This window comes from Nannobrachium achirus (genome assembly GCF_963921795.1).
Source record: "Nannobrachium achirus genome assembly, chromosome: 4".
Taxonomy (NCBI): domain Eukaryota; kingdom Metazoa; phylum Chordata; class Actinopteri; order Myctophiformes; family Myctophidae; genus Nannobrachium; species Nannobrachium achirus.
The window spans coordinates 12,091,213-12,119,134 of NC_137813.1; the positions used below are offsets into that span (position 1 = coordinate 12,091,213).

The following is a 27,922-nucleotide window of genomic DNA, read 5'->3' on the forward strand; positions in this document are numbered from 1 at the left end:
ATATTGAACTCAAGTAATCAATAGAAAGAAAGTCATTTTGGGGGTGAACTACTCCTTTAAGGAAACAAGTTTGAGGGTCAGTTCAAGTTCAAGTTCAGTTTCAACAAGTGTCTGTGACCCCACGGAAAGTCCTTAGCGCATATTGTTTCTGTGGCAACTGAGCACATCCTCTTCTCTTGCACACACACACACACTCACGCACACACACACACGCGCGCGCACGCACGCACGCACGCACGCACGCACGCACGCACGCACGCACGCACGCACGCACGCACGCACGCACGCACGCACGCACGCACGCACGCACGCACACACACACACACACACACACACACACACACACACACACACACACACACACACACAGCACTGAAGTGGTTGTATTAACTTTAGCAACTGGTCATAGTAATTACCCCCCATCATACTATTTGCTCAAAAGTATCCCAAAAATACACAAATGTATCATAGCTACTGTATTTACCCAAAAGTACCAAAAAATACCCAAAAGTAGCGCATTGGTGTTCTGAATGTTACTGTAGGAGTGTCAACTGGGGATGGCAACGTATGGTAGCTGTCATAACTTGGCCCCCCATGGTCAAAATTCAAATTCACTTCATAATTCATGAATGTCTCTATTGTATAGCTTATTGTTTTATTAACCCATTCTGGACGGGTACACATTAAAGAGTATTACCCCCTCAGGCCGGGAACACATTTTTATGTATTACAGTATGTACAGTATGTAGTACAGTCATTTAAAAAAGTTTTTCAGATTTTTTTCTATGAAAGCCAAAGGTGTAAGTTATCAAATAGTTTTGGAATTTTGTTTCTAACTGCCACAGAGGCTGAGTAATGCGTTTTCCTAGAAAAACAGTGGGTAATTTTCAAATCGGACTTAGGTCTTTAAGGCTTTATTCAAATCAAACTTAAAGTTGTACCATGTAACTTTTTTTATAAAACAAATCTTAAAATTGTCCTAACTGTTAAATCGCTAAAGTTTTAGAACACCCACTCCGTGAATTTCAGCCTGTAAAGCCTTCTCTATATATGTAAACTGCGATCCTTGCCGGGGACCGGATCTCGCGCCAAATTTGCGTCATCACACTACCGGCCAATCACAGCGAGGGTTATACAACTGCCGGCCAATCACAGCGCATCTTGAAGTGGGGTCGCTATGGCAGCCATATTTGTTGTCGCCCGTTTGTACCATCCCTTCTCTAGGTAATTTCGCCTACCAGGCAGGGTGAAGGAGTCCGTATCTCTGGAATTACTGAACGCACAGGAACAAGGGACCCCTCAAAAGATAGATCTCAGCGAGGTGGAGGCAGACGCGGGGGTCTGAAGGTACGAAAAACGGCCGAAAGACGCGGACGCGACCGCGGTTTGCTATAGGGCTAATGACCACTAGTTGGGCATCTTACACAGTATAGCTTTAAGCCTACATGGGAATGTACGGTAAATTGTAAAATAACTTAAAAATGCTTATCAAAATGACAGATTTCATAAGGTATTACAGTATATTTCCCCCAACACTTGTCTTGATTTATGTTCCATCTGTGAAAGTCAGGTCAGTGTGGTGCATTACTGTTAATAATCAGGTAGTGGCAGTGTTGTTAAAAAATGTAAACTGAAAAGCAAGCGCATTCTTCACAAAGATATAGAGACAGCATGTTGTTAGGGTTGTCTCGAGGCATTTACACACATTTGTCATGTCAAATTGCTTTGCTATAGCACAATATAGCCTATATGAATGATAACCATTAATATTGCTGCAGTCAGGTGACCTTACCATACCTAGCTTTAATTAGTATATTTTATTGTCCCCACAGGGGTATTTGTCTTCACAGTATGTTCAACATAAAATCAAACCAAGTTTGAAGTGAGCGGTGGTGCGCGTGTGTGTGCGTGGCCATGTGTGTGCAGCAGTTCATTTCAGGGCGCGCGTCCCCACTATACAAAAAAATCGTATCTGCAAGGCAGTTTGTTTAATGCTGCAATGGCTCACGGGACGAAACTGCTAAAATGAGCCTTTCCCACACCACTGTGTTTCTGCTGGTGGTTATGAGATTTCGGTTCCTCATTTATTTTTCTAGTCAGTTCTCTTTCGGCTGGTGAAGCGTTGTCAAATGATTTGTGGTTTGTCAGAAAGTATCCCTTTCAAGTTCCCTTTCTCCACCACCGCTGCACAGTTGTTGCTGACAAGACGAATACATTTTCCACTCAACAAAATGAATCTTTCCCCACATGGCATCTTTCTGTTGGCTCATCTTGTCTTGTTAGCTGCGGTTGAAAAATAGCAGTAGCCTATTACTGAACAGATGAAGTGAAGTGTGTCGTACATGGGCTTGTTAGTTGTTTTTGAAAAGCTCAGAGCTTGTGCTTTTCTATACGTTGAAATTGAACAAATGTCTATGTATTATTGGATTTATTTTGTTTGTACAATATGTCTATGTCCATGTATCAGGGATAATACTTAGGTTGGTATAACTTCTCTACTGTGTACACAGTTTAGGGAATACAGGGTTTCATGATTGTGGCAACACTTCTTTCTCATCTTTGATAAAGAGGTGATTATTTGGTTTTAAACGTTCTAAGTACAAGGTGCGTATGTACACTTTAGACTTCACTAGAGCCCACACTTACCTCCCCTTTTCCACTGTAAATATTTCCCTTTCTTTTTATTTTCCTGTTTTCTTCTTTTTGAATGCTTTTTCCCTTTTGTTATTGATGATATCCTATGCAAAGTACTGTGTTCTATCCGTCTGTCTTTCGATGTTATTGCGACCGTCAGGTCGCAAGTTACTATGAAAACCTTCACCGGCTATCTGTCAGTCTGTCTGTCCATCACGTCACGTCACACTTTTGTCACTACTCTTATCTCAGGCACCGTTGCCCCTATCCATGCCAAGCTTTGCACAAACACTCCTTGGCTGGCAAACCACAACTTCCGCCGTTGCTTTCTCACATGCCACCATGAGGTTGCTAAGGCCAGTTTGTGTATACTGTACATGCAACCTGACGGTCGCTTATCTCCCGATTAGGGAGTCTTACTGGTATGAGATACATAAAGTGATTCCTGTGTAAATAAGCCGAAAAGCTTACTAGGATCTAGTTTTAGTTGACCGTGTGCCAGTGATTTGTACTGTCATGAGTCTGTACTTTTTCCTATGCAACCTTCTAATAAATTCTTCAATAAAAAAAAAAAAACGAGTGGTGAGTGTGCTTTATCAAAGGCGGGCTCCCATCGTGAGAACGCCATTGATTCAATTCCTTATTTTAGTTTCATGGTCAGTGTTCAGTTCCAGTGTACAAGTTAACCTCTCTGGACACAGACGTTTTTGATATTCATTGATCATGAACACAAACAACTATCTTTTTTTAATTACTTTCTCTCTTCTCGGTCTGGGTGAGTAACTTAACTTGTTTTTATTAAATATCAAACATAAAACAAATTTTAAAACGCCATAATTTCTTTACGGGTTCAGAAAACGTGTGGGTTTGTTTTTTAGCATACCATGCGACATCAATACTTTTGTGTCCTTCCATTGCAGTTCCTTCAAATGGACATTTCATGCTGTCAGTAGGTAGGTGTGTATTCAAAGGAGAAGGGCTCAAGGAACTCGAGTACATCGTGAGGTTCTATTTGAACAAACAACTGATGATGGCCTACAACAGCAGCCTGGGCCACTGGACAGGGCACACACCCCTGGGCATGTTAGTAGCAAAAGTGTGGGACGAAGATGAGGTGGAAAGACAAATCGAGATGGACCTATTGTGCGACAGCAACAGAGAAGCAGTAGAAACATTATTAGGTAATGATACCTTATGTGCACATCATCTCTTGCCTTAAATACTAGGGGTGTACCGATGTACAGTAGTAACTGAATCGTAAAATCGATTTACATTTGCAATGATCTACTATATTGATATGCAAAAGCATATAACGTACCGTTTTAGCTTTGTATCGTATCTGTATCGTTTTACAATGCAAATAATCGGTATCGAATTGTTTTGCAGTGCAAATAATCGATTGTATGGAAACAAGGTATTTGTGCCTCGTGTTTAGCAATTTTAAGAGAGGGCTTTAATTACTTTTCCATTCCATATAGCTTCACTTGGTCTATCAATAAATGTGTGTAATCTCTGTGTTCATGTCAAGGTGCGGGTTTGTCCATGTCTTTGCTAGATAATCACAGCATTTACTTCCATGATAATAGATTTTTACACGTTTTACACAGATTTTATTTCTTTGCTGAATAGTTACTATATCGATTTTAAATCATTGAATCAAATCGTATCGTATCGCCATGAATGATCCAATATCGTCCAAGTATCATATTGTTAACCATGTATCGTGATACGTATCGTATCACTGTTAAGATGTATCGTTCTATTAAATACATCTCAGGACATATACGGGTGCTGAACAATAGCTTGCTAATGTGTTGTATTTCTACATCATAACTCGTTTGTTCCAGGTGAATCCATCTCTAAACCCAACATGAGAGTGAAGCCAGTGAAGCTGTCCAGTAGCAGACATCCATCCATGCTTGTGTGCAGTGCATACAACTTTTACCCCAAACAGATCCAAGTCACGTGGCTGAGAGACGGCCAGGAAATCACCTCCGGTGTCAGTTCATCTGAGCTGCTGTCTGATGGAGATTCCTATTATCAGTTCCATGCATTCCTGGAGTTCACTCCAACACCAGGAGAGACCATCACCTGTAAGGTGGAACACCCCAGCCTCACCGAGCCAATGTTTCAACACTGGGGTAAGGGAATGTTATCATTTGTGTTTATTGAAATACATTACATCCTATGAGACTAAAGTAGTGCATTTCGTTGAGATCAGTTAAGTACTGAAAGTAAAAAACAACATAGTAAACAGTATGAGATTTTTCTAATAGATGTGTTTTGTTTCAACATGTCAGACTCCTCCCTTCCTGAGTCAGACAGGAAACAAATAATAGTTGGATCAACTGGTTTGCTGCTTGGCCTGGTCTTTGTGTTCACTGGATTGATCTACTACAAGAAGAAGTCAATGGCACACTTCACTCTGCACCAAGGTAAGAGGACTTACTTAAAGGACCAGGTCACCTCTGGGACAACCAGATCTTATTTTATTGTTGTGTGGGACACGATCAACACAATCCTGAGTTATTTTTTGTGTTCAATCTGTGTTTTTAGAAATTTTAGTATTTCAGCCGATTTCAGCATGCTACAACTGGTCATATGATGCAAAATGCATCATATGACCAGTTGTAGCATGCTGAAATACTAACATATCTAAAAACACAGATTGAACACAAACAATTATTCAGGATTGTGTTGATCGTGTCCCACACAACAATAAAATAAGATCTGGTTGTCCCAGAGGTAAGCTGGTCCTTTAAGTACAGTTTTGAGATATTTGTACTTTACTTGAGTTTTTCCCATTTCCAATATTTTGACTTCTACTCCACTACATCTCGGATTCAAATATTGTACTTTTACTCCACTACATTTATTTGAAAACTTTATTAACTAGTCACTTTGTAGATTGTACATTATTATTACAAAACGCTTCAGCCAGGGGCGTAGCCAGGATTGACCAACTGGCTAGGCTGGGTGGGCACAGATGCAAGCTTGTACGGCTATTTTAAAATAGCAAACATTTAAATATTTACAGGGACACAATACAGTCATTTGTCATGGAAGTGGACTTCCCAAGCAATATGGACACGTTTTAATTTTAGAAATCGCTTCATAACTGACTGAGCTATGATCAAATCAAACTGTGGTGTCTTTCTTTGCTTCCTAGATAGCCGACAGCCGTGCATCGTGCCGCAAATGTTTTAGTTCTTTTTGGGTGGGCACAAAAACGAAATGGGTGGGCCTAGGCCTATCCAGGCCCACCCTTGGCCACGCCCCTGGCTTCAGCCATAATCAATTTTGGCCATGATGCGACGCATTGTGAGCTTGTAGATCTGCTATTTTCAAAAGATGTTTGTAAAGCATGCTGCACAATGAGTGCTTTTACTTTCGGTACTTTATGTACATTTGATGCCAATACTTTTGTACTTTTACTCAAGTACATTGTGAATTCTGGACTTTTACTTGTAACTGAGTATTTCTAAATTGCAGTATTGATAGTTTAACATTTGAGTACATAATCCTTAGGTGTCACTAATTCATAGTTTACTGTTTCTAAATCCAAAATTAAGGAACTGGAGGCAAACTGGTTAGGCTGTTTTCAATACTTCTTCATCATAATGGGACTTTCTTGTTTTAAATCAAACAGCCTACAATACAAATCCTTTAAACAGTGTTGTACATTTATAGTTGTAAAACTAGAAAATGATGATGTTTTGTATTTATTTTTATTTATTTTTTATGATTCCAACAGAAATTCCTGTTGAAGAAATCCTTCCAGCTGGTGGGTTGATTGAAGCTTCAGAACCAGAATTGTAACTGGTGCATGTGAGATGGTCTTATTGTAATGCTAATAAACAATCATAATGTACTGCTGTAATATTGCCTTCAGAGTGTTACGGACCATGAAACTCTAGGGACACAGCCCGTAACATAAACAGGACACCAGTTTACAAAAAGACTTATTGACATCATTTATTGACATTTTGTCATTGAAAGCATGGTGGTCTTGCCAGTACAAAAGGTATTTAAGATGTTATCAAAGGTATATCAAGGTATTTTCACAGATATATTTACAATATGAATATACATGATGTTAGATGTTCAGTATCATTGGTAGGATTTAGCTCACCAAGAGATAAAGAAACAAATAAGGAAAAACAACAAACAAACAAAATAGGCTATTTAAAGAACACAAAAGGGTAAGTTTAACTAAAGCATACCAAACCCTTTCTGAAGGGGTCTCAAATCGTCAAGAATAAAACAAATATATCTACATATTTACAGATGTTACCTGAGAGAAGTGAGCTTAATAAAATAGTATTAATGTCAGTGCAAATGTTTAGCTTTAACCAGGAGGAATGTTCCAGTAGTGATGGCCAGCAGACCCAGAGTCAGACCAACTCCACAGAAGACAGCTGGAGCAGAGCTGCTCTCACTGATGTCAGCCTCTGTGAACGTTAAAAACATATCAATGAAACCCTATATGGAACTGTTTGAACACTCCTTTTACCTTAGTGCTTTATTAATACTACAGTATATCTTAGAAGTAACTGAATAGTATATGTATATTCTTTCCCTACTGTGCATAATATTTAGATATTAAATTGCTATTCGACAGATGGAATCTTTTGGCTGTAAACTTATGCCCCGTTTTCATTGAGCAAAACTTCTGGAAGTTTCTTCAAAGATTACGGCAATTTTGAAATTCACGCCATGTGAAAACGGCCCCTTATTTTGTGTTCTGGGAGTTTTGGAGTCCTAAATCTGACGGCAAAATACCTAGTAATTTTTGCTGAAATTACCGTGAGAATACAAATTTCCCTTCTGTGAAAACGCATACCGTTATTTTTGACGGTTTTTTGACAAGCAGGTGCGTAAGGAGCCAATGATAACAGTTAAAGCATTGTATTTGGGATTGAAAACGATCTGAATGTGAATGGGATATACAGTAGAAATAAAATACAGCTTCACCTTGCATTAGGGATATAATTGTTTAGGCTATAGAGTAAGAGTAGATTCGCATTGTGACCATGGCTGGCTGCCTGCAAAAGTGCAATGATTTCTCAACGGTAGCTCCTTTTGGAACCTCTTCCAGCGAGCGAGTGCGAGTCCACAGCTAATCTAAAGCCCGCAGCCACAGGTGCAACACGTTGCATTAGATCCTTTTTGAACGGACCTTATGTGTTGTTGTTGCTGAGCATGAAGAATATTTTGTTTATTTGAATCCATTTGTAGCGTTCAGAGTGAGAGAGAGAGAGAGAGGCACCGATGCCACCGCAGTAAATGCACCGAACTGGGGAGACAGGAGAGTGTTTTTCTTTTTTTCTTTTTTTTTTTTTTAGGTCTTTCAGTCCAAGTGTTGCCATGTCTGCTAATTATTAGCGACTCTGGGCTTCATTTCCGTAAAGTTGCTTGTATATGATAGTTGCTGGTTTCGTTTTATTTGTTGTGAGCTTGTAGATCGGTAATTTTCAATTAGCTGATGTGGCGATGCGTGTAGTTTTAAAGTGCTCGTGTGGCTTAGATAATATCACTTTTTGGGGATTATTTTCGTACACCTGGTTGCTTAGTTCTCTCGCAAAGTCTGGCAACACAGACTTTCATACCGCGACAACGGTTTAGTGAAAACGAGGTATTTTATGGCTATGCCAGCATTTTTGCTTATGTGAAAACACCCAAAAAACAAAACTCCCGGCAAGTTGAAAATCAATATGCTAATTATTTTGCAGGAAAAATTCCGGAACTGTAGTGAAAACATGCCTTTAGATTTCTTTTTTTTATCCCATGATTTTGTAACCCATTTTTCACCCGGTGTCAATTATCTAATGTAATCCTTGGTGCTCTAACGTGTATTACCCAGTGACCTGTTGGTTCAAAAACTTGATTCATAGGCTTACCTTTCACAGAGGTGTCATTTCCATACACTCCAATTAAATGGTGTTTGTAGTCAGCTCTGTACATTAGTGCATACGCATAGGCAGGGGGGCAATGTAGAGTCGGCGGGACCCTGCTATCCCACTCTACCATTCCATTCTTATAGTCTGTGTAGTAGACTTCATCACCATCGAATATCACAGAGAGTGTATCACCAGACTCAAAGCATCCATGACTGTGTTGAAATACATGAGTTGCTAAAAAAAAAGAAAATATAACAATGTATGAATGAATAATGTATGAATTCATTTTCAAAGTAGCTCTAGTCATTTTAGGTTACTATTGCAAAAACCCTTTAAACACAGTATTCTGGTAAAAACAAACACAAAATGCTTGTGTGCTCACACAGTGTATTTAGATTTTCAATTTCACTCATTCTTGTCATCTGTTCTGTAATTCACTTAATAATATGGAAGCTATACTCTAAAAATGTTATTCTGCCAAACCTAAAAGATTCATAAAACATTCTTGGTAGTATGTTATTGTTCTTCTGAATTAAGGACATTAAATGTCAATGTGATCCCTAAAACCAGCTAAGATCATTACAGGAAGAAATCATGTACTTACTTTGTTCATACAGGTTACACACAGCTCCAGAGAAAAAGAGAATCATTTCAAAGTGCATTCTATTTTCTTGTCCAAGTGTATTACTGTCTACAACTGTATTGTAACTCAAGCATACACTAAGGTGAGGAGGCTTTGAAAAGGATAGTTTGTCATAGGTTGCAAGAGAGAGGCACTGAGTGTTCTACCTGCTTGTCAGCTGTCAAGCTGGCCACAGCGTCTGCTAAGCCTTTGTGGCATTTGCCCTGGCCTGTCCTTTGATCAATTCTAGAAGTGCTGTAGGCACTGCTTAAAAACTGAGGTTTCACTTAAAAAGCTTTTCACTGACGCAGAACTCATTTACAAAACAAAACGACTGCTGTTTTAATTGTCAAGTGTATTGTAAAATGAACTTACATTAAACTAGAAGCAGTGCTCTTCCGAGCACAGGTCTCCACCAGGCCACACAAATCGGCCTGTTATAGCGCCACCATGAGGCTGATTTAAAAAATGTGGGGCAGAGGTTCTGAATTAGCATCCAGGGAGTGTGTGTGCTCAGTTTGGCAGCGATCGGGCCAACGGCGCCGGAGATTAGCTGGTAACAACCAGGCCACACAAATCGGCCTGTTATAGCGCCACCATGAGGCTGATTTGAAAAATGTGGGGCAGAGGTTCTAGATTGGCATCCAGGGAGTGTGTGTGCTCAGTTTGGCAGCGATCGGGCCAACGGTGACTGAGATTAGCTGCTCACAAACTGCGAGGACGCACGGACGCACGCACGCACGCACGCACGGACGGACGGACGCACGGACGGACGGAGGGGAAAACATACTCTCCCTCAGCCTTCGGCTGGTGGAGACAATGATAGGCTAAATGAATGAACTGTTCTCGGTCAACAGTCGCAGATCACACAACAAGTGGTGACCAATCGACTTACAGTAGGCTATGTAACATTCCAATTGCCAGACAGTGTTGGTATGCCAGCACAGTATCTCAGTTCAATAGGTCACCACTTGTAGAAGCACTGTAGGCACTGACTAAAATCTGAGGTTTTGTTCAGAATTAAATTAAATTCAAGACGTGCTGTATAGTTAAGTATGGTGTTTTGTAAGTTATTCTATACATATCTAAATAAATGAATGAATAAAATACACAAATAAATGGTCCCTTTTCTTTCTGGGAACTCAATATCCAGGAAACCTAATATTCCTGCTTGACAAGACTTTAGATCTCAGCATTGATGAGTGTATTTTGTTGTCACATCATAGGCGGAGTCCCATTGACACTGTGGCAACTTTGATTCATTTCCTCATTTGTGTTTCATTGTCGTGTTGGGTTCCTCATAACATAGACCTTTATCTTTGGAGATTTATTTAAATCAAAGTATGCATTTCAAGAATTGTCTTATAATTGTGTTGTCTCTTTTCGGCCTGGGTGAGTGACAACACTTTGCCTCAATGAAATATTAAATGAGGGAATTTCTTTGTAAGTTAGATGAAGATGTTATGGGGTTACTACGGGGGTAGGCAAACTTAGGCACACTGGCATGTGAGAGAGACTTTTTTATATTCAAAACAAGCTTAGTCAGTTAAATGAAGTCCCCTCACATCTATATATACCAGTAAGACTCCCTAATCGGGAGATAAGCGACCGTAGGTGGCTTATCTCCACAAATAGGGCAAAAATGTGTTTTTCCAAAATCTTCCTGATCCATCTTGATGACATGAGTGTAGACATGCTGTGTAGTGATATTCGTGATTTTAGGGCAAAAACTGTAGGAGCAGTGTCCAAAAATGTGTTTTAAAAATTGGCCTGAAGGTGGCGCTAGAATAGGGCCATGTGAGAAATGAGGGGTGGGGTCTCCGCGTTGCCTTGGCGGACGAATAGGTACCGGCCCCGGCTCTCCCGGACGCTCCTAGCCCGAGTTACGGCATTTTATGTGCGCTGCAGTGGCAGGGGGTCCTCCACTGGGGGCGCCACCACTTTTGCATCCGTTCTGGAGCACCAGGAGTCGGTGGTCCCCGGGAATTCCCCGTGAGCAGGCCCGTTGGGGTCGTCATTTGGTCATTTTTGCACATTTGGTCATTTTTTACATCTGGGGGTCCCCCAGGGACGGGCTCCGGGGGTCCTTGGAGGTTGTAGTTTGGCAGGCAAGGAGTGTGTGTGCAAAATCTGGCATGGATCGGGTCAACGGTTGCGGAGATATGAGCAGGGAAAAAGTGTGACGTGTGACCACATTTGGTCATTTTTTACATCTGGGGGTCCCCCAGGGACCTGGGGGTCCCTGGGGCTCCGGGGGTCCTTGGAGGTTGTAGTTTGGCAGTCAAGGAGTGTGTGTGCAAAATCTGGCATGGATCGGGTCAACGGTTGCGGAAATATGAGCAGGGAAAAAGTGTGACGGACTCACCCACGGACAGCCGGTGGAGGTTTTGGTAGTAAATGCGACCTACGGTCGCAACAAATTACATCATGCACATAATACTACATTAATTCAAACTGTGACTGGGGAGGGAGTCTGGGAGATAGGTAGGTTATTGCTCTGATGATCATTAACCTCGTGTCACCAGTCTTTCCACCTCGGAGGAAAGCCTGCTATTCGTTTACAACAGGCTGTGTAATCCGGTCTAGGCGTGGCCTAAACCGGCAACAGGTCCCCCCTGTTTGTTTCTCCAATCCCCATTTAAATGCTCGAGTAGTGTAGTCTTGCCAGTCGCTATACGAGTTGGACTGAAAGATGGCTTTACCAAATGAACTCTCAAAATAAGCAAAACTATGCCGCATCAAGGGTTTTATTGGGTAGGACCTAAAGTTAGGCCCTTGAGTGTGGGGAATTATTTTGGGTTCAAACTGATTCCCAGGGCCGCTGCAGGTCACGCTGGTGCCTGACCCACAACTGGCAGTTGGGTGCACCCCCCCCCCCCCCCCCCCCCCCAACAGCAACCATGATCACATCATATAACTGATCTAACAGCACAGCATAACTGCACTTCCCAAGTTGATATTCAATAGTTGTTTTTTCCAACAAAGAGATCTAAATCAGTCAGAGCTGGGCAGGGATAAGTTAATTCACGATGAGGTGGAAAAAAACGTTTGATTCTTACTTTTGCAATGCATCAGATCAGATCAGTCTATGACCGTCATATCTCCACTGTGGGTGAGTTTCTGTCTGTCTGTCTGTGAGTGCAGACTGCAGAGTGAGTCGCGGACTCGCTGTGCTGCGGCCCCGCCCCCAGATCTTTTTCTTCTTTTTTTCTCTCATTTTTTGGTGCCCTTTGGCAACGTGATGCCCGACGCACAATGCGTCATGCGCGTGCGTCATGGTAACAGCGGCGCTGCTGATTCCAGTTTGATAGTTCTGGCAAAAGTGTAGTACATCTGTCTATATGACTACAGCATGACGGTCATGACCTGGTTGTTTCTGCACCCGACCGGATGAGAAACCCAAAAATGCTAGAACCAGAACTGTAACTGGTGCATTTTAGAGCAAATATAATGTTCTATTGTTATACATAGTTGTCTTTAGGGCTCTTCAGAAAGTAAAAGTACTGTGGAGTCTTGTTACACGGTACATCAGTTCTATTAAAATAAGTTCAAATCATTATACCTGGTGTTATATAACCAGAGAAGAGAAGGAAGGTAAGGGGGCTGGCACTTATAAATAAGTCACAGACAGTGTGACTAGGATTGGTAAAGGCATGAGGAAGAAAACAGACACATAATAGAACACCATGGTGGAGGTTGGATGCCAAGAATAACAACTGCCTTTGCCAGAAACCAAATATCTTCTTCCATCTCTGAGCATCACTTTGAGCGTTCATGCTCTCATTGTAGGCTGATTAAATCTTGCTGTTGGAAAAACCCTGCTTGTCTTGTTCGGTTGGATAGACGTAAAACACTCACGTGCGCAATGTGCACAACACAAGCACCGTAAGCAGCGCAGCAATGATTTAGTGGCATAAATTGGTCACTACTATTTCTGTCCAGTGATTACTGAACCCAAATCTGGTGTTGAACAACAATTCAGGGCCCCAATACTAATATATAGTGTCATCAACCAGTATTTCTCTTGCCTAATCCACCTCTCTCGTACACTGGATTGAGGCTTTGAAAAGGAGGAAGCTACAGGTTGTTGTGCTGCTGCCAAACAGCTTAATGTTTTTTTCATTGTTGATGCCAGGATTAGATGTAGTTTTTCCTCATTCTCAGTCTCACAACAACATCACATTGTCGTCACGGGAAAGTTCTAATCAACTGGGTTGCACTCAACAGCAGTGTGACATCATCGATACTTGGGTGTTTTCCCTATTACAGTTTCCTCGAGTGGAGATTTTATTCAGGTCTATAGCTTACTTAAGGTCCAGACAACAAACTTGCATGAACTTAAAGGATTCGTTTTATTTTACAGGAGATGCAAAGTTACTACAACTAAAGTTAGGACAGAATCAACTTCAAAGATAAATCACAATATTTGTATAGTTTCTTTTCATACATTTTTAGCTCTAATAGGTTTGGTTAAATACGTTTGCCTTGCTGTTTATGTGTGATTAAACTAAAGTCATACTGTAATCAAACACCACTGCATACAAGATTTCAGTTCAAAGTTACAGAAAAGTGCATAAAGTCAAGTACTGTTGGTCAACTTACTGTAGTAAAGATTCAGTTTAGGAATTACATAAACTGTCAGAAACACCTTTTGAATACATTATTTGTAGATCTGGCATTTCATCATGTAAAACATTTCCTTGACTTTTACAGGTCATGTTTTTGCAAATAAAGTTATGAATTTGCAATGCAACACATAGCCTATGTTAAATTAAAACATTTGCCTGTTGAATTAAAATACATATTTGAAACCGAAGAATATATAATAAAAACATCAACAATTCAAATGTTTTGTCATTAAGGTTAAAAAGCCACCCTGCACCTTCCCCCTCTAGTGTGAACTGTAGCACCGATGCAGTGTAGCACGACTGATATAGAGGCAGAAAATATGTCATTGTCAATTAATACGTAAATATTAACAAAGATACTGTATTAAAAGGGTAAGTGATATTTCTTTGTTTTCGTTTTTTGGTAAAAAAGCTAAACACTGACAGTAATCATTGCTATAACGTGTTTGTTCAGTAACAGGGATCTCCCAGTCTCTCCTTAATAAATAAAGAGAGACTCTTCAGTCTGATAGTGTTCTAGCTCCAGTTTTGTCTGCTCTTTTTACTACTTTTTTCATTACTAATTTATCTTATTTATCCTGTATCCTTTGTTCTCTCTGCTGATAGGCTAACATTGGTATCCTGACCGGAACATCTGTTTTCTGTTCACATAAGAGCTGTGGAGGCAGGGAGACCCTTGTTACTGAACAAACACTCTATAGCAATGATAGTTTTAACGGTTTCTTCTTCTTTTTTTAAATCTTTTTTTTTTAAATCACTTATAGATGTTAATCCCTCTAAACAGGATACGTCCTGAGCATAATGAAGTAGTATTACATTAAGTCAGTTCAAATGTTTAGCTTTAACCAGGAGGAATGTTCCAGTAGTGATGCCCAGCAGACCCAGAGTCAGACCAACTCCACAGAAGACAGCCGGAGCAGAGCTGCTCTCAGTGATGTCAGCATCTGTGAACAACAACGTTCAATTAAATTAAATTCTATTATAGTGCCAGATCATAACAAGTTGTTGAGAGGTGAAGCGTTGTCAGATGTGTGTGTGTGTGTGTGTGTGTGTGTGTGTGTGTGTGTGTGTGTGTGTGTGTGTGTGTGTGTGTGTGTGTGTGTGTGTGTGTGTGTGTGTGTGTGTGTGTGTGTGTGTGTGTGTGTGTGTGTGTGTGTGTGTGTGCTGCTGACCATTCTGTATCTCACTCAGTGTTCAAAAATGTTGCCATAGACGAATGTATTGTTGTCTTTACTCTGAAAGCGAGGTTGCAGGTTTTACCATCTAAACTTAACCTCTCCATCTGGTTTCCAGGCAATCATGCTCCTTACTGTATACATCATGGTCACGAACAAATAGCTGAAACCATGTCCCACATCTTAAATGGGTGCCATGTATACAGGGGACTCTACATAAGTAGGCATGACAGAATAGTGGATTTGATATCAAAAGATATCTCATCCATCTTCAGGTCCTCTATTATGCTATATAAGCATTCTACTGTGAAGCCGAGCATGTTTAGCCTTTGTAATGATGATTCTGCGTTCTCTAACATTTCAGCTAACACCCCTGATGTCATTGTTGTTAATGAAACCCATAGGGAGGTGTTTATTCTTGAGGTCGGCTGTACCTTTGGCTACAGCTTAGAGGAAGCTTTCTTAACCAAAGTATTAAAATATCATCAGCTAGAGCAGACCATCGCTCAGCTAGGCTACAGATGTAAACTCTTGGTTTTTATCTTTGGGAGCCTAGGGCATGTGCACAAGCTGGTTGTAAGGGGCCTTCAAATGGCCGGCCTCCCCAAAAGGAGAGCCAAACAATTAGCAAGGTACTGCTCTGTATCAGCTATTATAGGAAGTCGCTCCATTTGGAGGAGGCGTTGTTATCTTTACCCATGATTGTTGTCTGCTGTGCTTGACATCTATGCCAACAGTATTGTGTGTAACAATGTTCTGCCCTACCTGCACTTTGTAACTGGCAGTTTTCCTTGATTATCTGACTGCACTGATATTGTTTATGTCCTTTGTACGAGGAATTCTTGTACTTCTGCTTATGTGGACATAAATAAACATTTCAAATGTGTGTGTGTGTATAGGTGTGCAGTGGCGTCGCTGAAAATCCAGAGGCCCCTCTGCAAGGAGGGGGGGGAGTGGGGGTTTTGCACGCTGTAACAGCAACCATGATCACATCATAACATACAGCACAATAACAGCACTGCCAATGTTGATATTCCATTGTTATTTTCCAACTAAGAACTAAATAGGCCTATGAATCAGTCAGAGCTGCATGGGCAGGGATAAGTTAATTAATTCACATGAGGTGGAAAAACGTTGATTCTTACTTTTGGCAGTGCATCAGATTAGTCTATGACCACCGAATCTCCCCCATCGCAAAATATTTTGCGAATATTTTCCATGGACAGAGAAGCAAATATTTAAGTTTCAAATTTTGGTCTATTCTGCATCTAGCTTAAGGCGACAAACGGCAGGTTGCGTCTGTGAATGAGTGAGTGAGTCGGGACTGCGCTTTGGGGGAATGAGGCCCCCCTCTGGTGGAGTCTCCCCAACATCGCATCGCTAGGCCACTGCAGGTGTGTGATCGAAGGCATTTGACACTTAAAATATGAATTATTATAACTTTGAACTTATAAGGTTCTCTCACCCCAAAACCTGGTCTGAGGCTCCTGCAGAGCTTCATGCTCCACAGTACAGGCATAGACGTCTCCCTCCTGGGGGGTGAAGGTCAGGGTGGAGATGTGGCGGAACGTCCCGTCCAGATTGGGTAAATATGAGAGAATACGATCTTCTACAGTCACTTCCTCATCATTCTTGGTCCACTTCACTTTGATGGAAGGAGGGAAAAAATCCTTGACAAAGCAGATGAGAGTGTTCTCCTCCCCCATTATTGCTTCATCTTTGGTGTAGATCACCGTTTCAGGGGCTTCTGAAGGTTACATCAGGGTTAAAGATAATTTATTTTGCAGATTTGGAGGCTAATTTGGTTAGTTATAAAATAGTTCGAATGGAATAGTTCAGAGATTATGTTGTACATCTAAAGTGTCAGTGGAGCGTGATTATGGATACCACCAGACGAGATGGATAACCACGCCCCTGGTGATCCAAACCGCGCACCCGGCCGTCACGATTGGCTGGCTGTACTTCCTGGCTGTGTCCTGTGTGTTCTGTTGCTGTCACATAGCGCTAGTGTGTGCTAAGAAGGCTACGCATGTCATAATACTTGCTGGCTACGATGCTATAGTACAAAAAAGAATGTATGAATACTTGGAGACCGCCATCTTGTTATCCGTTTGTCAAAATGAAAATGCGCTTGTCTTTTCTTACTGTTCATTTACGACGGGGCCGACCTGCCCGACCGTCTGTTCTGTTGTTGGACTGTTGACACACACAAGGTGATATTTCGTCACATGCTGAGAGTTATAATGGATGAATAGCAACTCCGCCCCTCCAAAAGCTGTCTCCGCCTCGATGTCCGACTAGTATCACAGCGCGCCTCTATTAGCTTCATTCACTTCAATGGAATTTTATTTTTATTTTTTACACATTAAAATAATACTAATTCAGTGTTGGACCCATGCAGCGCTTTGAAATCTCTTCCTGGTCCGTCGGCAGGGCCTGGCATACGTTGGAGGAAGGTGTAGTAGCCTAAATGAGATTGGCGGCAAGATGGCGGCAGTGGCGGTGGGTGGTTAGGAAGGCTCCACTCAACTGCAAAATTTAACTTTTAACAATGCTGCCCTTAATGTCATCTGCCACCAGACGGATGAGCAACAGTTGGCACACTGCCAAACTGTTATTACTGTTGCTGTTATCTTGGGATATTCACTTTAACCCTGCGCCCTCATTACAACAAGCGGGCGGCTATGCTACCATGCAAGACACAATCCCGCCGGTGCAGTTACCATCTCCAGTGACCGAGAACTTCCAGCCTACAATACCATCTACAACAATCACGCAACTCACCGGAGCTCCTGTTTCACTGGGTGGCATCTGTCCAGGTACAACCGCGGCGGACGCTGCCCTTGGGAGTCTGGATGGTGAGGGGTTTCATCGGCAGGATTGTTTGGCGGAGGCAGGGATAGGCGAACGGGTCGCCTGTTCAACCATCAACGCTGGAATCAACACACCGGGCGGTCAGGAATCCAAGGGTGCCATGGAGCCCACTGGGCTCATGCAGCGGCCAACGTTACATCCCATGGGAACAGAGGAGAACACGGTGCTACATCGACCAGCAGCGCATACGGCTGTTTCCGCGGCAGTGGAGTCGGACCGGTCCCGGGCTGTTGTCTTTGGCACTCGGGAATCTACGGGTGTCATCATGGAGCCCACTGGGCTCATGCAGCGGCCAACGTTACATCCCATGGGAACGGAGGAGAACGCAGTGCTACATCGACCAGCAGCGCATACTGCTGTTTCTGCAGCAGTGGAGTCGGATTGGTCCCGGGCCGTTGTCTTTGGCACTCGGGTGAGTCCTGAAGTCGCTAATAGCATATCAACAGACTGTACTGACTGCAACAATCAACAACACGCATGGGACAGTAAATGTCAACAGTAAACACAGACGGTGCCCCGAGAGGGTCATACAACAGTCACGTGACTCTCGTCTTCGCGCATCGCAAAAACAGAGACAGTTCAAGTTCTTTCAAACTGTAAATCACGCACAAGTTATTTGGAATCCGGGGGGTCATTTAAATATAAGAAGCCTTCTACCAAAAATAGATCAGATGCGGAATCTGCTCATGGAGTCCAATCTGGACTATTTGTGTTTAACTGAGAGTTGGTTGAATTGTAATGTCTCTACTGATAGAGTTAACGTACCAGGATACTCATGCTATAGGAAAGATAGAATTACAGGGAAAGTTGGATGGGGGGGTGTTCTAATTTACATTAGGGAGTGTTTCAAATGTGTGGAACTCGAACTGAATGTAAACCTGGAGTGTCTGGGACTTAATGTGACACTTTCCCCAAATATGAATTTTAATATAGTTGTGCTTTATAATCCTCCATCTCATGATGCTGATTTGTATAATGAGCTCAAAAGTCTTCTTCCTGCTTGTGATAAATTTAACAAGACCATATTTTTTGGAGAACATTAATTGGATGGATAAAAAGGGTAAAATCAAACTGAAATCTGTTATGGAGAAATTTAAATATAAACAGCTGATAGATAAAGCTACTCGCATCACAAGGAAGAGTGAAACCCTTATTGATCTGATTTTCACAAATAGGCCAGAGAGAGCAATAAAAACGTATAATCTTATTACTGGGCTTTCAGATCATAATATGACCTTAGTTGTAAGAAAATTAACAGGAAAACGTCTGGTTCACCATAACACAACGGATAATAAATGTTCAACAACAGGAATTCCTAGGACAAATATGGTTAACTTTGAACATGACTTACTGGATGTTAATTGGGAAAGGGTAACTGGAGAGTCGGATATGGACACCAGTGTGAATAATTTCACCTCAATCATGGGCAATTGGATAAATAACTAGAAAATATTGTTCCTTCGAAACAATTGTGGGCTCGCTTCAAGCCAGAAAACAATGGCTATAAAAGTACAAAATGTCAAGATTGCAGGCAGTGCTCTCTTTGACGTTACTGACGTCAAAGATTGGTCCATTTTGTTCCAAAAATGTGTTGTGCAAAAGTTGACCCGCTGGTGGCGCTATAACAGGCCAATGTAAGAAGGGTGGTATCTGTTCCTTGACCTATTGGGAATGTGCTTGCAAGATTTCACGCACATTGCAGGCTGTGTTCATGATTTGAGGTGTTTTTGGCTTTGGCCACTTTATCGCTGCTTGCAGCTATATTTATTATTATTTATTTTTTTGTGTGTGTGCACTTCATAGGCATATTAGATAAAGGTCCTTAGATTGTGTGTAGAATGTTTCATGCAAATTGCTAAAAAAATCCTAACGGGTTTAAGCGTTTCACAAACTGCTCAAAATGATATAGCGCCCCCCTTTGGCCAATTGGAGTAAGATTGGTTTTAGTGATATTATAACACTCTACATCTTTGCCAAATGCCATGAACATGTTACTTTGCATGTATGATTTAGAGGCAGACCAAGACGGCGCTCGAACCCTTAGGGCGCCGGGGCATCAGGATAGCAAACTATTTGGACGACTGGCTGATCTGCGCGAGTTCCAGCCAGGAGGCAGCGCGACACACCAGGTTGGTGATAGACCAGGGTTAGCGTCCTTGGGGTTCAGCATCAACTTCGACAAGAGCGTGCTGTTCCCTTCTTAGCGGACCACTTTTCTGGGGACCGTTTTGGATTCCCAGACGATGGTCGCCCGCCCCTCCCAGGAGAGGATAGACAAGTTTCTATCTTGTGCAGCCTTTCTTCCGGAGTGGGAACCTAGACAGTCTGGCTCGGGACTTGGCTCTGTTGTGCCACAGTCGACTGCTGTCGATCAGGGCATCTCATGTTCCAGGCCTTCTGAACAGCGACGCGGACCTGCTGTCCAGGGGAGAGCCCCGGTACGGGGACCGTTCTCTCCGCCCCTCAGTGGCGGAGGAGATCTGGCTCAGGTTTGGCCGCCCGGTGGCAGACTTGTTCGCGTCGTCAGAGAACGCGAAGTGTTCTCAGTTCTTTGGCCTGACAGGGAACCCTCCCCTGGGCATGGACACTCTGTCACACAGAGTGTATGCTTTTCCTCCGTTGGATTTGATTCGCTCTATTCTCTGGAGTTGCTCCTGGTGGCGCCGAGGCAGGGGGCCTGGAGCTCCCTGCTAGCTCCTCTTCTAGTCGAGGACCCCTGGCAACTTCCTCTACTCAGAGATTTGGTGAGCCAGGCGAACCAGGAAATTTTCCACCCGGATCCTCAGCGCCTAGACCTGTGGGTTTGGCACCTGAGAAGGAAAAGCTGAGTGCGGGCGGTTTGGCCTGTGCGGTCATAGACACTATGCAGAGGGCCAGGGCTCCCGGTACCCTGGACGTGTACAGGAGGAAATGGGAAGCCTTTGTTTCTTGGTGCCGGTCTAATCACCCTTCGGTGTCGCCGGCCTGTACTTCGGTTAAGGTTCTTCTGGACTTTCTGCAGGCCTGCGTGGTCCAGAAGTTAGCAGTCTCTACCATTAGAGGCTATGTTGCAGCCATCGACATCTGTCACGACGGCATCGAGGGTTCTAAGCCTCTAAGAACCCTTGGGTTTCACAGTTTTTGGCAGGTGTCAAACGTGACAACGTTTCGGCTAGACCCTTGGTCCCTTCCTGGGACTTGGAGGTGGTTCTGCGGGGTCTAAGTCAGCCCCCTTTTGAGCCTCTGGAAAGCATTTCTCTGAAGCTTCTCAGCTTCAAAACGGCTCTTCTCCTGGCCCTGACTACGGCTAAGAGGGTTAGTGACCTTCATGCCCTTTCGGTGGCTGAGGGTTGCATGAGGTTTTCTTGTGACGACCGTAAGGTCTTGCTGAAACCTCACCTCCAGTTCTTACCATCGTTTGGCGTGTGCAATAGGATGCTACAGATGTTCTACCAGTCTGTCATGGCAAGTGTCCTCTTTTTTGGAATAACCTGCTGGGGTGGCAACAATAGAGCGGGCGACACCTTTAACCTAAACAGACTGGTGAGGAAAGCGGGCTCTGTTGTTGGGTCCTCTTTGCAGGGGGGGTGGAGGAAGTAGCCAGAGTGCGAACGGCTAGGAAATTGGACTCCATCTTGAACAACTCCTCCCACCCCCTCCATCTTGAGATCTTCAGTTACTGGAGTAAGAGAGGAAATTACCGCTTTGTCTACCCAGGACGGAGATGCGAGAGACTAGGAAAGTCTTTTGTACCGGCTGCTCTCAAGCTGTACAACGAGACACACAACGGTCGATTGACAAGGACTACCTTCCTAACGTAGGACGACGGTAGCCTTTTTTCTTTTTTTCCTTTTTTTTTCTTTACTGGAACTATATCTGCACTGACTTTGACCTCTAAGGACCTTCCAGTGAGGGTGTTTGTGCGTCTTGCCGCATCACCCTTTCTTGTTTTTTTATTTTCTTTTGCTAGTTGTTTTTATCGCTCTGACCTTTGGACACTGCACTATTAGGTTGTGTTAGTATTTTTGTTTTTGTTTTTTATTATTTCTGCTTGTGTTTGACATGATCTAGAGATACTTGTTGCACTAACTAGCATTGACTGTTATGGTCACTTTGATGTGGGCACTGTATTATATTGATAGTCGTGCTTTAGGACACTTTATGTATATACTGTATATTATTCGTTCCCTTTCCTGTTGTACCTTGCTCTTACTGTACTTACTGTACTTACTGTACTCTGTTCTTGTTTTTTCTTTTTATCTTTTTCATACTTCTCTGTAACTTTGTAAATAATCTTATACTGCTGTGCTGCCTCTGGGCAACTAATTTCCCCCCTTGGGATAATAAAGGTATCTATCTATCTATCTATCTATCTATCTATCTATCTATCTAAGAACGGTGTGGTGCAGGAGGTTCCTGTAGAACTTCTTGCTTTCCATCCTCCTCCCTTTAGTTCAGAGTCTTTGCCCAGTCCGGGCTCTGAGGGTTTACTGTGAGCGGACTAAGGACCGGAGACGGTCGAGTAGTCTTTTTGTCTCACATGGTAAGTCCACCGGCAAGACAGAGATCGCTAAGTCGACTCTTTCTGGGTGGATTGTGGAGGCCATTCTTTTGGCTCACGATAGTGCGAAGGTGGCTAGAGCCTTCGGTCTTAAGGTCCATTCGACTAGGGGAGTTTCCTCTTCTTGGGGTCTCGCTCAAGGGACCTCCATTCAGGAGGTGTGTATGGCGGCGAATTGGAATTCGCCTTCCACCTTTGCGGCCTACTACCATTTGGATCTGGCGCCTCTCTCCTTGGCGCATTCAGTCCTTCAGGTGGCCGCTTCTTCCCCTTCCGTTTGAGGTTTGTGCACTTGGCAGTGTTCTTCCTCGATAGTGATTTCAAGGGTGTCTCTACACCTTTTTCATCTTCCTCCCTGACCAGAGGGTAGTGGTCGTCGTGGAGGGGGACCCTTTTTCCTTAGGTTAACCCTTCGGTTGTACCTGAGGCGGGCTAGGATTGAGGTGGGTCTTGGTGGGCCTAGCCCGTGAGGTAGAGCCCTGCATCGGGAGCGCACTCCCGCGGGACCCACAGGACCCGTCACCATATATTGCGGCGCGGGCGGTAGTTTAATCCCTGCGGGAGGGGACGGGCGGTCAAAATAAAAAAATAAACTCGGCGGCGCCGCAAAATCCCGCACTCTCCCGCAATAAGCTTTTATCTATACTTTAGCAAGATGTGAATATATGTAGAGAATCAATGTAACTTCCCCTGCTGAGCGCCTGAGGAGAACGCATGGACCTACAGCACGTGGAATTTCTCTTTCTCTCTCTCGCTCTAACTCCCCCTCCCTCCCGCTCTCGTCTGTTAACGGCTAACCGGTGGGCAGATATTTGCGGCGGCTCACTATTTAGCCTAAATAACAACTATTTATTATAATATAGTCCCATCGCCTATGTCCAATCGCAATATAAACACTTTACCTCTGTTAACAACCTCACAAATGCTCCTCTCTCGCGCACGTACACTTTTGGATCTCAATGGATTATACAAACGTCAACGTGCCTTCTTTAGCAAGTCAAGATGTGAATAGAGAACGCAATTCTCCCTGCTGAGTGAGGACAACGCACCCACATTGATACAGTACGTGGACTGGAGTCTCTCTTTTTCTCCGCCAAGTTCTCTCTCTCTCTCGCCTCTTGCTCTCTCACTCCGTGCCGTGGCTCCCTCGCTCGCCCTCTCTCTCTCTCTTTCTCTCATTTGTTCTCACCCACTGTCAGTCCGTCACAAATGTGCTCCTCGCATGGCGCACACGGCACACTTTTTTGTTTGGTAATGGTTTTGGATCTCATTTCAATGTGCCTTCTTGGGAGGGAGGGTGTTGGACATGCTGCGGTAATGTGCGCCGCGGGAGTCCGCGGGTCAAAATTCACATAATTTGTTTGTCGCGGGTGGGAGCGGCGGAGAGGAATTGTCTGCGGGCGGTCAAAAATAAAATCATTGCGGCGGCGGGCGGGAGTGGTCAGAAATGATGCGGGAGCGGGCGGGAGCGGGATCAAAAAATCAGTCCCGCGCAGACCTCTACCGTGAGGGTCTCTTAATTCTCTATGCCTTGGCCGTCGTCATTTTCTGGGAGTTTATGTATCCCATAGGAATGGAGTGCTGACTGGAGATTCGATAACAAACACAAGTGTTTCGTATGAAACACCTGTTTGTTGAGAATCGGAAGGAAGCACTCCATTCCGCTTACGACCCTGTTCGTGTTTACGGCAGTGCTCCCGAGAGGGGGAACGACAGGAAGTCGTGGAATTTAAGGGGCGGGCATGTCATTTGATTGACAAACCCTTCGGCCAATAGGGAATTGTCCTACGGGAGTGTAGTGAGTGGTTCTGTTATCCTGGATGCGCATTAGCGACACCCATAGGAATGGAGTGCTTCCTTCCGATTCTCAACAAACAGGTGTTTCATACGAAACATTTGTGTTTTCTAGTCTTAATTACATTTGCATTGTTACTTAAGATTTTATTTTCTACTTTCATTTAATTCATTTAGAAAATACAGCGCTGCAGTAGAGAAACAAAGTTTGCCTTGAACGAATCTCAAACAATACCACAGTAAAGGAGCCATGTATGAGACCACACACACATCGACACATGCACATGCAGTCACAGCTGGAAACCTATTGACCCGTTTCTTGTTTACAAACATTGAGACTAAACGCACAGGTGACTGTATCATGTAATCAATTGCCATCAACAAACCTGTTGTTTTGGGGAGTGCTGGTTTCATTGGCTCATTTGGTACCGACTTGCGCGTGCATCTAGGTTTTTATCAATGTAAGGTGGACCGGAAATGCGTCTATGTGTTAAAGTAGGCTATATCCATATGAATAGAGGGGACTTGGGCTTGAGGACGCTCACACATTCACCACTAGAAACCTGTTATGCAAAGTAGTATAGTACCTTAAATTGCCTTTGTATTGAGAATAAACTACAAGCGCTCCAAGAAAGGCTTGGGGAGAATGTGAGGCTGATGGGATCCTACTGCTCCACTCTAGCTTTCCTTTCTTAAAGTCTGCATAGTAGACTGCATCGCCATCAAATGTCAAGGAGTTTAGACTATCACCAGACTCAAAGCATCCATTGTTAAAAAAAAAGACATGACTTGCTGAAAAAGAAGAACACACAAATTAAAAAGAAATCCAGTAGCTCTTAAGGAACTTGCCCACTGAGACAGAAGTTTTGTTATGCGTTTATTTATTTTTTTGACCTGACCCCTGTCCACCATTAGGCACAACGAATCACACAATGTGTGTGTGTGTGTGTGTGTGTGTGTGTGTGTGTGTGTGTGTGTGTGTGTGTGTGTGTGTGTGTGTGTGTGTGTGTATAGACACTTAAAAAACAGCTGATCAACATGTAATGTAAGCTTAGCCATCTAAAAAAAAATACAGTTATAACCCAATTTTAGCCTAGACGTTTAGATGTATTTTAGGGTTGTTATTTAGACAGATGTTGGATTCATAGCTTACTTGGTATCCTTGTTTATTTGGCCCTACACTGTTCTCTCTGTGTTCTATTTAAGTGATTAATTACCTTGTTTATTGTAAGTCACTCTATATAAGAGTGCAAAAAAATACACTTTTATTAAGTTGAATACAGTTTTAGTCAAGTCATTTGATTATGTAAAACTAAATATGATCAGGATAGGAAATAATCATGTACTTACGTTCTTGAAAGGTGTAAATCGCTCCAGAGAAAAGGAGAATCATTTCAAAGTACATTCTAGCGTCTTGTTGGGTGCAGCAGTATCTAGTAGCCTAGTGTATGTTGTGCATTTGGTGAGGCTTTGAAAAGGAGGACGTTTCTTAATGTCATTGTAGTGCCAACAGGAAATTGTTCATGCAAATGAGGCAGTAGTTCTTTCTTTCTTTCTTTCTTTCTTTCTTTCTTTCTTTCTTTCTTTCTTTCTTTCTGCGGGAGGCGGAGTCCTGTTGTGAGGCTGTGACAACTTTCATAAATGTCCTTGTTTTTGTTTTTGTTTCATCGTCAGTGTTGAGCTCGCGTTAGGTTAACATCTAACAAATAACCTTTATTGTTGGAGATATTTATTGATATGAAAGCATGTATTTTAAAACAATCTCCTTTTTAATTGCTTTCTTTCTTCTCGGTCTGGGTGAGTGACATAACTTTGTATATATCATTGAAATGTATAAATATAAATGCATTATAATTTTTACCTATTTAGATTAGAAGGTTTGATAGTTTTTTTATATAACTGAAATACTTTGTGTCCCCCCACTACAGTTTCTTCAAATAGAAATTACTTTAACAACATGGCTTACTGTTCAATCAAAGGTCATGATCTTGAGAAAATTGAGTACATCATAAGGTGGGGAATAAACACAAAAACAATTATGACCTGGAACAGCACCCAAGGCAACTGGACAGGGCACACACCCTTTGGCATAGAAAAAGCGAAACGGTGGAACAATCCTCGGGAAAAGATATACCGAAAATTTGAGGAGCTCAGGACGTGCCAAGACAACATACCAGCGATAAAAACAAATTTAGGTAATGAGGTTGAAGATGTTTTTGCATTATGCATCAAATAAATCTCATACAGGTATACAGGGGGGGGGGGGGGGGGTAGAATACCCTCTATATCATAACTTCTTTGTTCCAGGGTTAGGGTTAGACCAGCCCAACATCAGGGTGAAGTCAGTGAAGCTGTCCAGTGGCAGACATCCATCCATGCTTGTGTGCAGTGCATACAACTTTTACCCCAAACCGATCCTTGTCACATGGCTGAGAGACGGAGAGGAAATCACTACAGGTGTCAGTTCATCTGAGCTTTTGCCTGATGGAGATTTCTATTATCAGTTCCATTCCTTCCTGGAGTTCACTCCAACATCAGGAGAGACCATCACCTGTATGGTGGAACACCCCAGCCTCACCGAGCCAATGTTTCAACACTGGGGTAAAAACAGAGTATTTTATAATATGTTTACTTAGTCATTGTATGACTATTGTATTGTCCTTGCAGAAAATAAAAAATTTAACTCCTGAGTTAATGCTATAAATAATATTAAAAGAATAATTTAAGATAAATACATTTTGACCTACAGTATAATCCTAAGAAACAGTACATATTTTCTAATAAAAAGATTTGTGTGCACATTTCAGACTCCTCCCTTCCTGAGTCAGACAGGAATCAAATATTAGTTGGATCAACTGGTTTGCTGCTTGGCCTGGTCTTTGTGTTCACTGGATTGATCTACTACAAGAAGAAGTCTGCAGCACGCATCACTCTGCACCAAGGTAAGAGGACTGACCACAATCACACTTGGAGATGATATCCTTCATGAATTAATCTTGGTTCTAAATGGTCGAAAACAAATGAACTGGATACAAAATATTTAGGTGACGGCCGGGCTACACTAAGGCTTTTCACGCATGTCAGTGCGTATAATGCGGAGTGTGCGCGCGTCTGAGAGTTTTGGAAAGAGCCAATATCAATTCAGCCGGCTACACCAAGCGCACGGATAGCGCGAACCCGATACGTATTCCCTAAAAATAGGATCGGTTCTATTTTGTTTGTGCACGTATGCGTTTTGTACACCGACTCTGTGGTCTCCTGCACATATACTCCCTCCTTGGTGTAGCCGGGGGCTTTTCGCACACGCACAGACAGCCCACACATGCGCGCGCGTTTTTTGGTGTAGCCTGGCCGTGACATGTTTTCAATTAAAATTGTACTTTGAATTGTTGTGTTGTGCTGTGTTGTCTTTTTCTTACTTTTTTCTGTTGCTGCATATCTTAGTCAGGTCTCTTTTTAATATAACTTTCCTCATTAAATGTATAAAAAAAATCCTTTCAACAGTGTTATACGGTACGTTTACATGAAAATAATAATCTTCTACTGATGTCAACAGATCACGTGTTGGTTCCTGTTGCAGAACTTCTTCCAACTGGGAGGATGGATGAAGCTTCAGGTCCTGTTGAAGAACTCCTTCCACCTGGAGAGATGGGTGAAGCTTCAGAACCAGAAGTGTAACTGGTGCATGTGAGGTGGTCTTGTTCTCAACCTTTTCAGGCCGCAACCTCATCCCCCCACCTTCACAACATCTTGTG

General features: G+C 42.8%; 2 protein-coding genes across 3 annotated transcripts in view; both read left to right on the forward strand.

The window, feature by feature from the left end:
- Window positions 1-27,922, forward strand: part of LOC308283737 (cytoplasmic phosphatidylinositol transfer protein 1-like) — a 230,222-nt gene that overhangs the window by 46,843 nt on the left and 155,457 nt on the right. The window lies entirely within an intron of this gene.
- On the forward strand, window positions 58-27,864 carry LOC308283743 (HLA class II histocompatibility antigen, DR beta 4 chain-like). Of its 2 annotated transcripts, XR_013961965.1 has the most exons (7): window positions 58-934; window positions 1,441-3,815; window positions 4,482-4,775; window positions 4,935-5,069; window positions 6,389-6,462; window positions 26,096-26,362; window positions 27,724-27,864. XR_013961965.1 is itself a non-coding variant. In XM_080724216.1 (5 exons), the coding sequence occupies exons 2-5, from the start codon at window positions 3,575-3,577 to the stop codon at window positions 6,451-6,453; spliced, it is 735 nt and encodes a 244-aa protein (XP_080580342.1). In that variant the 5' UTR covers window positions 58-934; window positions 1,441-3,574; the 3' UTR covers window positions 6,454-6,543. The 2 variants fall into 2 exon arrangements, 1 of the variants encoding a protein (XP_080580342.1); XM_080724216.1 differs by lacking the exons at window positions 26,096-26,362; window positions 27,724-27,864 and having other exon boundaries at window positions 6,389-6,543.

Excerpts from the sequence above, each read along its gene's own strand:
- LOC308283743 (XM_080724216.1), top strand. The coding sequence starts at position 3,575 with ATGCTGTCAGTAGGTAGGTGTGTATTCAAAGGAGAAGGGCTCAAGGAA. Across the intron at positions 3,816-4,481 it reads AGCAGTAGAAACATTATTAG|GTGAATCCATCTCTAAACCC; the intron begins GTAATGATACCT and ends CGTTTGTTCCAG. Across the intron at positions 4,776-4,934 it reads GCCAATGTTTCAACACTGGG|ACTCCTCCCTTCCTGAGTCA; the intron begins GTAAGGGAATGT and ends TCAACATGTCAG.